At 49.2% G+C, this 20,141-nt stretch overlaps 1 protein-coding gene across 1 annotated transcript in view; it reads left to right on the top strand.

The window, feature by feature from the left end:
- dnah9l (dynein, axonemal, heavy polypeptide 9 like) overlaps nt 1-20,141 on the top strand; it is a 77,242-nt gene that overhangs the window by 51,799 nt on the left and 5,302 nt on the right. Inside the window, exons 58-69 of the mRNA XM_038964308.1 lie at nt 10,541-10,683; nt 10,887-11,048; nt 11,155-11,214; nt 11,361-11,534; nt 11,675-11,821; nt 11,964-12,077; nt 13,432-13,575; nt 13,754-13,936; nt 19,025-19,126; nt 19,236-19,370; nt 19,494-19,667; nt 19,988-20,120. Coding sequence (XP_038820236.1) covers nt 10,541-10,683; nt 10,887-11,048; nt 11,155-11,214; nt 11,361-11,534; nt 11,675-11,821; nt 11,964-12,077; nt 13,432-13,575; nt 13,754-13,936; nt 19,025-19,126; nt 19,236-19,370; nt 19,494-19,667; nt 19,988-20,120 — 1,671 coding nt within the window. The remainder of the gene's footprint in view (nt 1-10,540; nt 10,684-10,886; nt 11,049-11,154; nt 11,215-11,360; nt 11,535-11,674; nt 11,822-11,963; nt 12,078-13,431; nt 13,576-13,753; nt 13,937-19,024; nt 19,127-19,235; nt 19,371-19,493; nt 19,668-19,987; nt 20,121-20,141) is intronic.

Here is a 20,141-nt window from a genome sequence, read left to right as displayed (position 1 = left end):
AGGTACGCACCTACACCACACCTCAACCATCAACGACATGCTGGCATCAGGTACGCACCTACACCTCAACCATCAACGACATGCTGGCATCAGGTACGCACCTACACCTCAACCATCAACGACATGCTGGCATCAGGTACGCACCTACACCTCAACCATCAATGACATGCTGGCATCAGGTACGCACCTACACCTCACCTCAACCATCAACGACATGCTGGCATCAGGTACGCACCTACACCTCAACCATCAACGACATGCTGGCATCAGGTACGCACCTACACCACACCTCAACCATCAACGACATGCTGGCATCAGGTACGCACCTACACCTCAACCATCAACGACATGCTGGCATCAGGTACGCACCTACACCTCAACCATCAACGACATGCTGGCATCAGGTACGCACCTACACCTCAACCATCAACGACATGCTGGCATCAGGTACGCACCTACACCTCAACCATCAACGACATGCTGGCATCAGGTACGCACCTACACCTCAACCATCAACGACATGCTGGCATCAGGTACGCACCAACACCACACCTCAACCATCAATGACATGCTGGCATCAGGTACGCACCTACACCACACCTCAACCATCAATGACATGCTGGCATCAGGTACGCACCAACACCACACCTCAACCATCAACGACATGCTGGCATCAGGTACGCACCTACACCTCAACCATCAACGACATGCTGGCATCAGGTACGCACCAACACCTCAACCATCAACGACATGCTGGCATCAGGTACGCACCTACACCTCAACCATCAACGACATGCTGGCATCAGGTACGCACCTACACCTCAACCATCAACGACATGCTGGCATCAGGTACGCACCTACACCTCAACCATCAATGACATGCTGGCATCAGGTACGCACCTACACCACACCTCAACCATCAACGACATGCTGGCATCAGGTACGCACCTACACCTCAACCATCAACGACATGCTGGCATCAGGTACGCACCTACACCTCAACCATCAACGACATGCTGGCATCAGGTACGCACCTACACCTCAACCATCAACGACATGCTGGCATCAGGTACGCACCCACACCTCACCTCAACCATCAACGACATGCTGGCATCAGGTACGCACCTACACCTCACCTCAACCATCAACGACATGCTGGCATCAGGTACGCACCTACACCTCAACCATCAACGACATGCTGGCATCAGGTACGCACCTACACCACACCTCAACCATCAACGACATGCTGGCATCAGGTACGCACCTACACCTCAACCATCAACGACATGCTGGCATCAGGTACGCACCTACACCTCAACCATCAACGACATGCTGGCATCAGGTACGCACCTACACCTCAACCATCAACGACATGCTGGCATCAGGTACGCACCTACACCTCAACCATCAACGACATGCTGGCATCAGGTACGCACCTACACCTCAACCATCAACGACATGCTGGCATCAGGTACGCACCTACACCTCAACCATCAACGACATGCTGGCATCAGGTACGCACCTACACCTCAACCATCAACGACATGCTGGCATCAGGTACGCACCTACACCTCAACCATCAACGACATGCTGGCATCAGGTACGCACCTACACCTCAACCATCAACGACATGCTGGCATCAGGTACGCACCCACACCTCACCTCAACCATCAACGACATGCTGGCATCAGGTACGCACCTACACCTCAACCATCAACGACATGCTGGCATCAGGTACGCACCTACACCTCAACCATCAATGACATGCTGGCATCAGGTACGCACCAACACCACACCTCAACCATCAACGACATGCTGGCATCAGGTACGCACCTACACCTCACCTCAACCATCAACGACATGCTGGCATCAGGTACGCACCTACACCTCAACCATCAACGACATGCTGGCATCAGGTACGCACCTACACCTCAACCATCAACGACATGCTGGCATCAGGTACGCACCTACACCTCAACCATCAACGACATGCTGGCATCAGGTACGCACCTACACCTCAACCATCAACGACATGCTGGCATCAGGTACGCACCTACACCTCACCTCAACCATTCAATGACATGCTGGCATCAGGTACGCACCTACACCTCACCTCAACCATTCAATGACATGCTGGCATCAGGTACGCACCAACACCACACCTCAACCATCAACGACATGCTGGCATCAGGTACGCACCAACACCAACACCACACCTCAACCATCAATGACATGCTGGCATCAGGTACGCACCTACACCACACCTCAACCATCAATGACATGCTGGCATCAGGTACGCACCAACACCACACCTCAACCATCAACGACATGCTGGCATCAGGTACGCACCTACACCACACCTCAACCATCAACGACATGCTGGCATCAGGTACGCACCTACACCTCAACCATCAACGACATGCTGGCATCAGGTACGCACCTACACCTCAACCATCAATGACATGCTGGCATCAGGTACGCACCTACACCACACCTCAACCATCAACGACATGCTGGCATCAGGTACGCACCTACACCTCAACCATCAACGACATGCTGGCATCAGGTACGCACCTACACCTCAACCATCAACGACATGCTGGCATCAGGTACGCACCTACACCTCAACCATCAACGACATGCTGGCATCAGGTACGCACCCACACCTCACCTCAACCATCAACGACATGCTGGCATCAGGTACGCACCTACACCTCAACCATCAACGACATGCTGGCATCAGGTACGCACCCACACCTCAACCATCAACGACATGCTGGCATCAGGTACGCACCCACACCTCAACCATCAATGACATGCTGGCATCAGGTACGCACCAACACCACACCTCAACCATCAACGACATGCTGGCATCAGGTACGCACCAACACCTCAACCATCAACGACATGCTGGCATCAGGTACGCACCTACACCTCAACCATCAACGACATGCTGGCATCAGGTACGCACCTACACCTCACCTCAACCATCAACGACATGCTGGCATCAGGTACGCACCTACACCTCACCTCAACCATCAACGACATGCTGGCATCAGGTACGCACCTACACCTCAACCATCAACGACATGCTGGCATCAGGTACGCACCTACACCTCACCTCAACCATCAACGACATGCTGGCATCAGGTACGCACCTACACCTCAACCATCAACGACATGCTGGCATCAGGTACGCACCTACACCTCAACCATCAACGACATGCTGGCATCAGGTACGCACCTACACCACACCTCAACCATCAACGACATGCTGGCATCAGGTACGCACCTACACCTCAACCATCAACGACATGCTGGCATCAGGTACGCACCTACACCTCAACCATCAACGACATGCTGGCATCAGGTACGCACCTACACCTCAACCATCAACGACATGCTGGCATCAGGTACGCACCTACACCTCAACCATCAACGACATGCTGGCATCAGGTACGCACCTACACCTCAACCATCAATGACATGCTGGCATCAGGTACGCACCTACACCACAACCATCAACGACATGCTGGCATCAGGTACGCACCTACACCTCAACCATCAATGACATGCTGGCATCAGGTACGCACCTACACCTCAACCATCAACGACATGCTGGCATCAGGTACGCACCTACACCTCACCTCAACCATCAACGACATGCTGGCATCAGGTACGCACCTACACCTCAACCATCAATGACATGCTGGCATCAGGTACGCACCAACACCACACCTCAACCATCAACGACATGCTGGCATCAGGTACGCACCTACACCTCACCTCAACCATCAACGACATGCTGGCATCAGGTACGCACCTACACCTCAACCATCAACGACATGCTGGCATCAGGTACGCACCTACACCTCAACCATCAACGACATGCTGGCATCAGGTACGCACCTACACCTCAACCATCAACGACATGCTGGCATCAGGTACGCACCTACACCTCACCTCAACCATTCAATGACATGCTGGCATCAGGTACGCACCTACACCTCACCTCAACCATTCAATGACATGCTGGCATCAGGTACGCACCAACACCACACCTCAACCATCAACGACATGCTGGCATCAGGTACGCACCTACACCTCAACCATCAACGACATGCTGGCATCAGGTACGCACCTACACCTCAACCATCAACGACATGCTGGCATCAGGTACGCACCTACACCTCAACCATCAACGACATGCTGGCATCAGGTACGCACCAACACCACACCTCAACCATCAATGACATGCTGGCATCAGGTACGCACCTACACCACACCTCAACCATCAATGACATGCTGGCATCAGGTACGCACCAACACCACACCTCAACCATCAACGACATGCTGGCATCAGGTACGCACCTACACCTCAACCATCAACGACATGCTGGCATCAGGTACGCACCAACACCTCAACCATCAACGACATGCTGGCATCAGGTACGCACCTACACCTCAACCATCAACGACATGCTGGCATCAGGTACGCACCTACACCACACCTCAACCATCAACGACATGCTGGCATCAGGTACGCACCTACACCTCAACCATCAATGACATGCTGGCATCAGGTACGCACCTACACCACACCTCAACCATCAACGACATGCTGGCATCAGGTACGCACCTACACCTCAACCATCAACGACATGCTGGCATCAGGTACGCACCTACACCTCAACCATCAACGACATGCTGGCATCAGGTACGCACCTACACCTCAACCATCAATGACATGCTGGCATCAGGTACGCACCTACACCTCACCTCAACCATCAACGACATGCTGGCATCAGGTACGCACCTACACCTCAACCATCAACGACATGCTGGCATCAGGTACGCACCTACACCACACCTCAACCATCAACGACATGCTGGCATCAGGTACGCACCTACACCTCAACCATCAACGACATGCTGGCATCAGGTACGCACCTACACCTCAACCATCAACGACATGCTGGCATCAGGTACGCACCTACACCTCAACCATCAACGACATGCTGGCATCAGGTACGCACCTACACCTCAACCATCAACGACATGCTGGCATCAGGTACGCACCTACACCTCAACCATCAACGACATGCTGGCATCAGGTACGCACCAACACCACACCTCAACCATCAATGACATGCTGGCATCAGGTACGCACCTACACCACACCTCAACCATCAATGACATGCTGGCATCAGGTACGCACCAACACCACACCTCAACCATCAACGACATGCTGGCATCAGGTACGCACCTACACCTCAACCATCAACGACATGCTGGCATCAGGTACGCACCAACACCTCAACCATCAACGACATGCTGGCATCAGGTACGCACCTACACCTCAACCATCAACGACATGCTGGCATCAGGTACGCACCTACACCTCAACCATCAACGACATGCTGGCATCAGGTACGCACCTACACCTCAACCATCAATGACATGCTGGCATCAGGTACGCACCTACACCACACCTCAACCATCAACGACATGCTGGCATCAGGTACGCACCTACACCTCAACCATCAACGACATGCTGGCATCAGGTACGCACCTACACCTCAACCATCAACGACATGCTGGCATCAGGTACGCACCTACACCTCAACCATCAACGACATGCTGGCATCAGGTACGCACCCACACCTCACCTCAACCATCAACGACATGCTGGCATCAGGTACGCACCTACACCTCACCTCAATCATCAACGACATGCTGGCATCAGGTACGCACCTACACCTCAACCATCAACGACATGCTGGCATCAGGTACGCACCTACACCACACCTCAACCATCAACGACATGCTGGCATCAGGTACGCACCTACACCTCAACCATCAACGACATGCTGGCATCAGGTACGCACCTACACCTCAACCATCAACGACATGCTGGCATCAGGTACGCACCTACACCTCAACCATCAACGACATGCTGGCATCAGGTACGCACCTACACCTCAACCATCAACGACATGCTGGCATCAGGTACGCACCTACACCTCAACCATCAACGACATGCTGGCATCAGGTACGCACCTACACCTCAACCATCAACGACATGCTGGCATCAGGTACGCACCTACACCTCAACCATCAACGACATGCTGGCATCAGGTACGCACCTACACCTCAACCATCAACGACATGCTGGCATCAGGTACGCACCCACACCTCACCTCAACCATCAACGACATGCTGGCATCAGGTACGCACCTACACCTCAACCATCAACGACATGCTGGCATCAGGTACGCACCTACACCTCAACCATCAATGACATGCTGGCATCAGGTACGCACCAACACCACACCTCAACCATCAACGACATGCTGGCATCAGGTACGCACCTACACCTCACCTCAACCATCAACGACATGCTGGCATCAGGTACGCACCTACACCTCAACCATCAACGACATGCTGGCATCAGGTACGCACCTACACCTCAACCATCAACGACATGCTGGCATCAGGTACGCACCTACACCTCAACCATCAACGACATGCTGGCATCAGGTACGCACCTACACCTCAACCATCAACGACATGCTGGCATCAGGTACGCACCTACACCTCACCTCAACCATTCAATGACATGCTGGCATCAGGTACGCACCTACACCTCACCTCAACCATTCAATGACATGCTGGCATCAGGTACGCACCAACACCACACCTCAACCATCAACGACATGCTGGCATCAGGTACGCACCAACACCAACACCACACCTCAACCATCAATGACATGCTGGCATCAGGTACGCACCTACACCACACCTCAACCATCAATGACATGCTGGCATCAGGTACGCACCAACACCACACCTCAACCATCAACGACATGCTGGCATCAGGTACGCACCTACACCACACCTCAACCATCAACGACATGCTGGCATCAGGTACGCACCTACACCTCAACCATCAACGACATGCTGGCATCAGGTACGCACCTACACCTCAACCATCAACGACATGCTGGCATCAGGTACGCACCTACACCACACCTCAACCATCAACGACATGCTGGCATCAGGTACGCACCTACACCTCAACCATCAATGACATGCTGGCATCAGGTACGCACCTACACCACACCTCAACCATCAACGACATGCTGGCATCAGGTACGCACCTACACCTCAACCATCAACGACATGCTGGCATCAGGTACGCACCTACACCTCAACCATCAACGACATGCTGGCATCAGGTACGCACCTACACCTCAACCATCAACGACATGCTGGCATCAGGTACGCACCCACACCTCACCTCAACCATCAACGACATGCTGGCATCAGGTACGCACCTACACCTCAACTCAACCATCAACGACATGCTGGCATCAGGTACGCACCTACACCTCAACCATCAACGACATGCTGGCATCAGGTACGCACCCACACCTCAACCATCAACGACATGCTGGCATCAGGTACGCACCCACACCTCAACCATCAATGACATGCTGGCATCAGGTACGCACCAACACCACACCTCAACCATCAACGACATGCTGGCATCAGGTACGCACCAACACCTCAACCATCAACGACATGCTGGCATCAGGTACGCACCTACACCTCAACCATCAACGACATGCTGGCATCAGGTACGCACCTACACCTCAACCATCAACGACATGCTGGCATCAGGTACGCACCTACACCTCACCTCAACCATCAACGACATGCTGGCATCAGGTACGCACCTACACCTCAACCATCAACGACATGCTGGCATCAGGTACGCACCTACACCTCACCTCAACCATCAACGACATGCTGGCATCAGGTACGCACCTACACCTCAACCATCAACGACATGCTGGCATCAGGTACGCACCTACACCTCAACCATCAACGACATGCTGGCATCAGGTACGCACCTACACCACACCTCAACCATCAACGACATGCTGGCATCAGGTACGCACCTACACCTCAACCATCAACGACATGCTGGCATCAGGTACGCACCTACACCTCAACCATCAACGACATGCTGGCATCAGGTACGCACCTACACCTCAACCATCAACGACATGCTGGCATCAGGTACGCACCTACACCTCAACCATCAACGACATGCTGGCATCAGGTACGCACCTACACCTCAACCATCAATGACATGCTGGCATCAGGTACGCACCTACACCACAACCATCAACGACATGCTGGCATCAGGTACGCACCTACACCTCAACCATCAATGACATGCTGGCATCAGGTACGCACCTACACCTCAACCATCAACGACATGCTGGCATCAGGTACGCACCTACACCTCACCTCAACCATCAACGGCATGCTGGCATCAGGTACGCACCTACACCTCAACCATCAATGACATGCTGGCATCAGGTACGCACCTACACCACACCTCAACCATCAACGACATGCTGGCATCAGGTACGCACCTACACCTCAACCATCAATGACATGCTGGCATCAGGTACGCACCTACACCTCAACCATCAACGACATGCTGGCATCAGGTACGCACCTACACCTCAACCATCAACGACATGCTGGCATCAGGTACGCACCTACACCACACCTCAACCATCAACGACATGCTGGCATCAGGTACGCACCTACACCTCAACCATCAACGACATGCTGGCATCAGGTACGCACCTACACCACACCTCAACCATCAACGACATGCTGGCATCAGGTACGCACCTACACCTCAACCATCAACGACATGCTGGCATCAGGTACGCACCAACACCTCAACCATCATCGACATGCTGGCATCAGGTACTCACCTACACCTCAACCATCAACGACATGCTGGCATCAGGTACGCACCTACACCTCAACCATCAATGACATGCTGGCATCAGGTACGCACCTACACCTCACCTCAACCATCAATGACATGCTGGCATCAGGTACGCACCAACACCTCACCTCAACCATCAACGACATGCTGGCATCAGGTACGCACCTACACCTCAACCATCAATGACATGCTGGCATCAGGTACGCACCTACACCACACCTCAACCATCAACGACATGCTGGCATCAGGTACGCACCAACACCTCAACCATCAACGACATGCTGGCATCAGGTACGCACCTACACCTCAACCATCAACTTCATGCTGGCATCAGGTACGCACCTACACCTCACCTCAACCATCAATGACATGCTGGCATCAGGTACGCACCAACACCACACCTCAACCATCAATGACATGCTGGCATCAGGTACGCACCCACACTTCACCTCAACCATCAATGACATGCTGGCATCAGGTACGCACCAACACCACACCTCAACCATCAATGACATGCTGGCATCAGGTACGCACCCACACCACACCTCAACCATCAACGACATGCTGGCATCAGGTACGCACCAACACCTCACCTCAACCATCAATGACATGCTGGCATCAGGTACGCACCAACACCACACCTCAACCATCAACGACATGCTGGCATCAGGTACGCACCTACACCCACACCTCAACCATCAACGACATGCTGGCATCAGGTACGCACCAACACCACACCTCAACCATCAATGACATGCTGGCATCAGGTACGCACCTACACCTCAACCATCAACGACATGCTGGCATCAGGTACGCACCTACACCTCAACCATCAACGACATGCTGGCATCAGGTACGCACCTACACCTCAACCATCAACGACATGCTGGCATCAGGTACGCACCTACACCTCAACCATCAACGACATGCTGGCATCAGGTACGCACCTACACCTCAACCATCAATGACATGCTGGCATCAGGTACGCACCTACACCTCAACCATCAACGACATGCTGGCATCAGGTACGCACCTACACCTCACCTCAACCATCAACGACATGCTGGCATCAGGTACGCACCTACACCTCAACCATCAATGACATGCTGGCATCAGGTACGCACCAACACCACACCTCAACCATCAACGACATGCTGGCATCAGGTACGCACCTACACCTCAACCATCAATGACATGCTGGCATCAGGTACGCACCTACACCTCAACCATCAACGACATGCTGGCATCAGGTACGCACCTACACCTCAACCATCAACGACATGCTGGCATCAGGTACGCACCAACACCTCAACCATCAACGACATGCTGGCATCAGGTACGCACCCACACCTCAACCATCAACGACATGCTGGCATCAGGTACGCACCTACACCTCAACCATCAATGACATGCTGGCATCAGGTACGCACCCACACCTCAACCATCAACGACATGCTGGCATCAGGTACGCACCTACACCACACCTCAACCATCAACGACATGCTGGCATCAGGTACGCACCTACACCTCACCTCAACCATCAACGACATGCTGGCATCAGGTACGCACCTACACCTCAACCATCAACGACATGCTGGCATCATGTGCCCTGTCTCCTAGCGGACATCCAAAACCTGATCTGTAAGGAGGAAGTGGACATGATTGGGACGCCTCATCCTCTAGCTAGTGTGTTCGTATGCTAGTGTGTGCCCTGTCTCCTAGGGGACATCCCAGACCTGTTCAGTGAGGAGGAAGTGGATATGATCGTGACGTCCATCCGTATGGAGCTAAGAGGACTGGGCCTGATTGACAACAGAGACAACTGCTGGGCCTTCTTCATCGAGAGGATACGGAGGCAGCTCAAGGTCTGTCTACTGGGCTCAATGAGATCAATCAATTAAAGTCAGCTCTATAACAGGAAATGTAATAGGTGGAAGGTGGAAACTATGTGGTATGTTTACAATAAAGTATGCGCAATTTATTTCCTGAAGAGGGAAATGTCAACCGTGACAAATAGTTGGTTTGTCTCTCTCCTCTGTTCTTCTTCCCCCCCCCCACCTCGCTACAGGTGGTCCTATGTTTTTCCCCGGTAGGGTTCACCCTGCGTACCCGTGCTCGTAAGTTCCCGGCCCTGGTCAACTGCACGGCCATAGACTGGTTCCACTCCTGGCCTCAGCTGGCCCTTCAGTCTGTCAGCACCACGTTCATAGAGAAGATACCTGATCTGGAGGTTAACACCAGTCTGAAGACACATCACAATCACATAGACAGTGGAGGATAATTATGGAGAACAGTCATTTGTTTGCATATCCATGTTTTCTCTCTGACCTCTCTAGCCGGATGTCCGTGCGTCCATCAGTGAGTTTATCTCCTACGCCCATACCAGTGTTAACGAGGTGAGAGACTGACAAACAATTTCACTTTACAACAGAAAGGACTTCATTTCAGTGACAGTTGAGTGGATCATCGTAGCTATATAAATCAAGTGACAGATCATTTGAATATAATATTGAAAGTACTTCATTGTCTCGATGTGTTCTAGGTGAGTGTGAAGTACCAGCAGAACGAGAAGCACTTCAACTACACCACTCCCAAGAGCTTCCTGGAGTTCATGAAGCTGTACGGTAACCTACTGGGGACAAAACGCAGAGAGCTCACTCAGAAGATGGAGAGACTGGAGAACGGCCTGCAGAAACTACAGACCACAGCCTCACAGGTCAGTCAGACTCATAGCCCCCCCCCACCCCCACACACACTTAGTCTCTCCCTTTCTGCCTCTTCCCTCTCTCTCTCTCTCTCTCTCTCTGATCCATCTCTGTACCTACCTTCCATCCCTATCCACTTCCCCCTTCTCAGGTGGAGGATCTAAAGGCTAAGTTGGCAGTCCAGGAAGTAGAGTTGTGGCAGAGGAACACAGACACAGAGGCTCTCATCTCTAAGATCGGCCAGCAGACAGACAAACTCAACCAGGAGAGGGCTGTGGCAGACGCAGAGGAACAGAGGGTACGAGTGAGCATGTGTGCACGTGAGCCTTGATCAGTTTCAAGGAATTATTAGGTAATTGCCATTTTGTCGTGTCATTTCTAAGTTTAAATGTGTAATGTATAAGTGTTTAGTGTGTGGTGCTGTGTGTTGTTGTCCTTAGGTAGGAACCATCCAGGCTGAGGTGACCACGCAGCAACAGCAGAGTGAAGAGGATCTGGCGAAGGCTGAACCTGCCTTACAGGCAGCTAACGCAGCCCTCAACACACTCAACAGGGTAACACACAGCTCTACAGGCAGCTAACGCAGCACTCAACACACTCAACAGGGTAACACACAGCTCTACAGGCAGCTAACGCAGCCCTCAACACACTCAACAGGGTAACACACAGCTCTACAGGCAGCTAACGCAGCTCTCAACACACTCAACAGGGTAACACACAGATCTACAGGCAGCTAACGCAGCCCTCAACACACTCAACAGGGTAACACACAGCTCTACAGGCAGCTAACGCAGCCCTCAACACACTCAACAGGGTAACACACAGCTCTACAGGCAGCTAACGCAGCCCTCAACACACTCAACAGGGTAACACACAGCTCTACAGGCAGCTAACGCAGCCCTCAACACACTCAACAGGGTAACACACAGCTCTACAGGCAGCTAACGCAGCCCTCAACACACTCAACAGGGTAACACACAGCTCTACAGGCAGCTAACGCAGCTCTCAAGACACTCAACAGGGTAACACACAGCTCTACAGGCAGCTAACGCAGCCAAATGCAGTCATCAATGTGATTTTCCTGTGTTTTATATATATTTACACAATATGAGTTTGGAATAATAGGGTGAAATTGTGAAGATGATTATGCCTTTTTAGTGTAAGAGCTGTTTGAAAAGACTGCCTGAAATTTCAGCCTGTTGTGGTGGAATGGAGTATCGGCCTGCCTGGTGACATCAGGTGGTAACTTAGTTATTAGACCAATAAGAAAGAGAATTCCAAACCTCTCTTCCAATAACGGCTCATTTTCAGTTTTCCCCTCCCCAGTTAGACCACTCCCAGACAGTCCTAGCAAAGTTCTTGCTTGAGAAATTGCTCTTTGCTAATAAGCTAATTTTCTTTGACCATTTTAATCTAAAACAATAACAATAAGGTACTTAATTGCTACCCATTTAAAAAACGATAACCCTCAAGACGAAGGCCTTGAGGCCGATACGTAAAGCTTAATAAAGAGCAGTCATACTAGCAAGAGCAGTTTGCAGGTTTCTTCTTTTTCTCTCACCTTATTCAACTGTTACCAGGCACCTGCAACAAAGATAGCTCAGATGTGCGAGTGCCTTTTGAATTTGACTTATTTCCTACCCAGAAATGATTTGATATTGAGATATATTGGACCTTTAATACATGACGTGTTTTACGTCATGTGATTCCTAAAATCACACGGGCCCCGTGTGGCTCAGTTGGTAGAGCATGGCGCTTGCAACGCCAGGGTTGTGGGTTCGATTCCCACGGGGGGCCAGTACAAAAAAAAAGTATGAATGTATGTACTTGTAAGTCGCTCTGGATAAGAGCGTCTGCTAAATGACTTAAATGTAAATGTAAATGTAAAATTGTGTGTCCTCCCCCTAGCTGAACCTGACAGAGTTGAAGACATTCCCTAACCCCCCAGCCATAGTGACTAACGTGTCTGCTGCTGTCATGGTGCTACTGGCTCCTCATGGTAAATTACCCAAAGACCGCAGCTGGAAGGCAGCGAAAGTCGTCATGAGCAAGGTCAGTCTTGGTGTGTCTTGTCTTGTCTGTGTGACCGTGTGTGTAAGGAGCATATCCCAGAGGTGACGGTTTGTCTGTCTGGCCGTCCGTGTGTCCGTGTGTCTGTGTCACTTTGTGTTAACGGCAGTGTTTCAGAGTGTTTCAGAGTGTGCACGCCCATGTGTGTGTCTATACCCAGGTGGATGACTTCCTACAGGCGTTGGTGAACTTCGACAAGGAACACATCCCGGAATCGACAGTGAGGTGCGTGAGAGATGAGTACCTCAGTGACCCAGAGTTTAACCCTGAGTTTGTCAGACTCAAATCATCCGCCGCCGCTGGTCTCTGTGCCTGGGTCCTCAACATCATACGCTTCCACGAGGTACACTCCACACACACCAATACACAATGCTGTATACACTCCACACACACCAATACACAATGCTGTATACACTCCACACACACCAATACACAATGCTGTATACACTCCACACACACCAATACACAATGCTGTATACACTCCACACACACCAATACACAATGCTGTATACACTCCACACACACCAATACACAATGCTGTATACACTCCACACACACCAATACACAATGCTGTATACACTCCACACACACCAATACACAATGCTGTATACACTCCACACACACCAATACACAATGCTGTATACACTCCACACACACCAATACACAATGCTGTATACACTCCACACACACCAATACACAATGCTGTATACACTCCACACACACCAATACACAATGCTGTATACACTCCACACAATGCTGTATACACTCCACACACACCAATACACAATGCTGTATACACTCCACACACACCAATACACAATGCTGTATACACTCCACACACACCAATACACAATGCTGTATACACTCCACACACACCAATACACAATGCTGTATACACTCCACACACACCAATACACAATGCTGTATACACTCCACACACACCAATACACAATGCTGTATACACTCCACACACACCAATACACAATGCTGTATACACTCCACACACACCAATACACAATGCTGTATACACTCCACACACACCAATACACAATGCTGTATACACTCCACACACACCAATACACAATGCTGTATACACTCCACACACACCAATACACAATGCTGTATACACTCCACACACACCAATACACAATGCTGTATACACTCCACACACACCAATACACAATGCTGTATACACTCCACACACACCAATACAAAATGCTGTATACACTCCACACACACCAATACACAATGCTGTATACACTCCACACACGAATACACAATGCTGTATACACTCCACACACACCAATACACAATGCTGTATACACTCCACACACACCAATACACAATGCTGTATACACTCCACACACGAATACACAATGCTGTATACACTCCACACACACCAATACACAATGCTGTATACACTCCACACACACCAATACACAATGCTGTATACACTCCACACACACCAATACACAATGCTGTATACACTCCACACACACCAATACACAATGCTGTATACACTCCACACACGAATACACAATGCTGTATACACTCCACACACACCAATACACAATGCTGTATACACTCCACACACACCAATACACAATGCTGTATACACTCCACACACGAATACACAATGCTGTATACACTCCACACACACCAATACACAATGCTGTATACACTCCACACACACCAATACACAATGCTGTATACACTCCACACACACCAATACACAATGCTGTATACACTCCACACACACCAATACACAATGCTGTATACACTCCACACACACCAATACACAATGCTGTATACACTCCACACACACCAATACACAATGCTGTATACACTCCACACACACCAATACACAATGCTGTATACACTCCACACACACCAATACACAATGCTGTATACACTCCACACACACCAATACACAATGCTGTATACACTCCACACACACCAATACACAATGCTGTATACACTCCACACACACCAATACACAATGCTGTATACACTCCACACACACCAATACACAATGCTGTATACACTCCACACACACCAATACACAATGCTGTATACACCCCACACACACCAATACACAATGCTGTATACACTCCACACACACAATACACAATGCTGTATACACTCCACACACACCAATACACAATGCTGTATACACTCCACACACACAATACACAATGCTGTATACACTCCACACACACCAATACACAATGCTGTATACACTCCACACACACCAATACACAATGCTGTATACACTCCACACACACCAATACACAATGCTGTATACACTCCACACACACCAATACACAATGCTGTATACACTCCACACACACCAATACAGAATGCTGTATACACTCCACACACACCAATACACAATGCTGTATACACTCCACACACACCAATACACAATGCTGTATACACTCCACACACACCAATACACAATGCTGTATACACTCCACACACACGAATACACAATGCTGTATACACTCCACACACACGAATACACAATGCTGTATACACTCCACACACGAATACACAATGCTGTATACACTCCACACACACGAATACACAATGCTGTATACACTCCACACACGAATACACAATGCTGTATACACTCCACACACGAATACACAATGCTGTATACACTCCACACACGAATACACAATGCTGTATACACTCCACACACGAATACACAATGCTGTATACACTCCACACACGAATACAGAATGCTGTATACACTCCACACACACGAATACACAATGCTGTATACACTCCACACACGAATACACAATGCTGTATACACTCCACACACACGAATACACAATGCTGTATACACTCCACACACACGAATACACAATGCTGTATACACTCCACACACACGAATACACAATGCTGTATACACTCCACACACGAATACACAATGCTGTATACACTCCACACACGAATACACAATGCTGTATACACTCCACACACACGAATACACAATGCTGTATACACTCCACACACGAATACACAATGCTGTATACACTCCACACACACGAATACACAATGCTGTATACACTCCACACACACGAATACACAATGCTGTATACACTCCACACACACGAATACACAATGCTGTATACACTCCACACACACGAATACACAATGCTGTATACACTCCACACACACGAATACACAATGCTGTATACACCCCACACACACTAATACACCATACTGTATAAATCCCACATACACTAATACACAATACTTTATACACCCCACACACACTAATACACAATACTGTATAAACCCCACACACACTAATACACAATACTGTATAAACCCCACATACACTAATACACAATGCTCTATACTCCCCACACACACTAATACACACTACTGTATACACCCCACACACACTAATACACAATACTGTATTATCCACACACACACTAATACACAATGATGTATACACCCCACACACACTAATACACAATACTGTATACACCCCACACACACTAATATACCATACTGGATAGACCACACACACTAATATACCATACTGTATACACCACACACACGAATAAACCATACTGCATACACCACACACACCACACTGTATACACCACACACACACACACACACACACACACACACACACACACACACACACACACACACACACACACACACACACACACAAATACACCACACTGTAAACACCACCCACACACACTAAAACACTGTACTACATACACCACACACACACTAAAACACAATGCTACATACACCACACACACACACAAAAACACCATACTGTATACACAACACACACACAACAATACACCATACTGTATACACCAGACACACACAACAATACACCATACTGTATACACCACACACACACACACACACACACACACACCAATATACCATACTGGATACACCACACACACACACACTGAAATACCACACTGTATACACCACACACACACTAAAACACTGTACTGTATACATCACACACACACTAATACACCATACTGTATACACCACACACACACACACACACAAATACATCATACTGTATACACCACACACACACTAAAACACCATACTGTATACACAACACACACACAACAATACACCATACTGTATACACCACACACACACACACACAAATATGTCATACTGCAGACTCCACACTCGCGCGCACACACACACGCTAATACACAAAACTGTATACACCACACGCACACACACACACACACACACACACACTAATACAAGATACTGTATACACCACACACTCTAATACACCATACTGTATACACCACACACACACTAATACACCATACTGTATATAGATGCACACACACAAACTGAACACGTACAGTTGAAGTCGGAAGTTTACATACAGCTTAGCCAAATACATTTAAAATCAGTTTTTCACAATTCCTGACATTTAATCCTAGTAAAAATTCCCTATCTTAGGTCAGTTAGGATCACCACTTTATTTTAAGAATGTGTAATGTCAGAATAATAGTAGAGAGAATTATTTATTTCAGCTTTTATTCCTTTCATCACATTCCCACTGGGTCAGAAGTTTACATACACTCAATTAATATTTGGTAGCATTGCCTTTAAATTGTTTAACTTGGGTCAAATGTTTTGGGTAGCCTTCCACAAGCATCCAACAATAAGTTACTCCTGACAGAACTGGTGTCTTGGCTGATTTCTTTTGATTTTCCCATGATGTTAAGCAAAGAGGCACTGAGTTTAAAGGTAGGCCTTGAAATACATCCACAGGTACACCTCCAATTGACCCAAATTATGTCAATTAGCCTATCAGAAGCTTCTAAAGCCAGGACATCATTTTCTGGAATTTTCCAAGCTGTTTAAAGGCACAGTCAACTTTGTGTATGTAAACTTCTGACCCACTGGAATTGTGATACTGTGAATTATAAGTGAAATAATCTGTCTGTAAACAATTGTTGTAAAAATGACTTGTGTCACGCACAAAGTAGATGTCCTAACCGACTTGCCAAAACTATAGTTTGTTAACAAGATATTTGTGGAGTGGTTGAAAAACGAGTTTTAATGACTCCAACCTAAGTGTATGTAAACTTTCGACTTAAACTGTAACTGCATGTATAATGACCAATGCAGTCTTACCTCTGGTCCATTTGATATGCTGCACCTGATCAAAGCTATGGATGAATACTGTTCTTTATCTTGTATTTTTGTCTCACATTGTTCTTTTCCTTTTCTCTCCTACTGCTATACATAGATGTATGTAAGTATCTCTCTCACCTAATAGCCTGGGGTTGGCTACCACACGTCTTTTAAGATACTGTATTACCCTTGTGGATGTTTGCAACTTAAACTGATGTTATGGAATGTGCATTTGTGAGCGTGCCTGTTTCCTCCCCAGGTGTTCTGTGAGGTGGAGGTGAAGAAGCTGTGTCTGTCTCAGGCTAATGCTGACCTGGCTGAGGCTGCAGACAAACTAGAAGCCATTAGGAAGAAACTAGCTGTGGGTCTCTCTCTCTCTCTCTCTCTCTCTCTCTCTCTCTCTCTCTCTCTCTCTCTCTCTCTCTCTCTCACACACATTTTCCCTTAACTGTGTGTGTGCGCGTGTGTAGGAGTTGGACTGTAGTCTGGACACCCTGACTGCTGCCTTTGAGAAGGCTACCTCTGAGAAGCTTCGCTGTCAGGACGAGGTCAACCACACCAACAAGACCATCGAACTGGCCAATCGCCTCGTCAAAGGACTCGAGGTGAGGAGCTGGCGGACCAATAACAGCTCAGTTAGTTTGTTGTCATGCTACCTCCGAAAGTTTCCAAACATTAACAGTACGTGTTTTCCATTGGTGGATAATGTGTGTGTGTGTGTGTTTCAGTCGGAGAATGTGCGTTGGGCCCACTCTGTAGCCGGGTACCATGAGCAGGAGGAGACTCTGTGTGGAGACATTCTGCTGACTGCAGCCTTCATCTCCTACGCCGGATCCTTCTCTAAGAAGTACCGCAGAGAACTACTGGAGAACCTCTGGATGCCCTTCCTACGTGGCCAGAAGGTCCTTCTCTCCTCTCATCTCTTACTCTCTCTCTCTCTTATGCTCCCCCTCTCCTATTCCCCTCCCTCTCTCAGATCCCCATCCCCATGACAGAGGGGTTAGATCCAGTGTGTATGCTAACACACCTCTCCTCCTCTCATCTCCTCCCTCTCTCAGATCCCCATCCCCATGACAGAGGGGTTAGATCCAGTGTGTATGCTGACACACCTCTCCTCCTCTCGTCTCCTCCCTCTCTCAGATCCCCATCCCCATGACGGAGGGGTTAGATCCAGTGTGTATGCTAACACACCTCTCCTCCTCTCGTCTCCTCCCTCTCTCAGATCCCCATCCCCATGACAGAGGGGTTAGATCCAGTGTGTATGCTGACTGATGATGCTACCGTGGCTCAGTGGAACAACGAGGGGTTGCCGGGAGACAAGATGTCCACTCAGAACGCCACCATCCTCACCAACTGTGAGCGTAGAGAATGTTTTA

The sequence above is a fragment of the Salvelinus namaycush genome, chromosome 25 (genome assembly GCF_016432855.1).
Source record: "Salvelinus namaycush isolate Seneca chromosome 25, SaNama_1.0, whole genome shotgun sequence".
NCBI classification, from domain to species: domain Eukaryota; kingdom Metazoa; phylum Chordata; class Actinopteri; order Salmoniformes; family Salmonidae; genus Salvelinus; species Salvelinus namaycush.
Note: the sequence above shows the minus strand (reverse complement) of the source record. Positions and strands in the feature narration are given on the sequence as shown.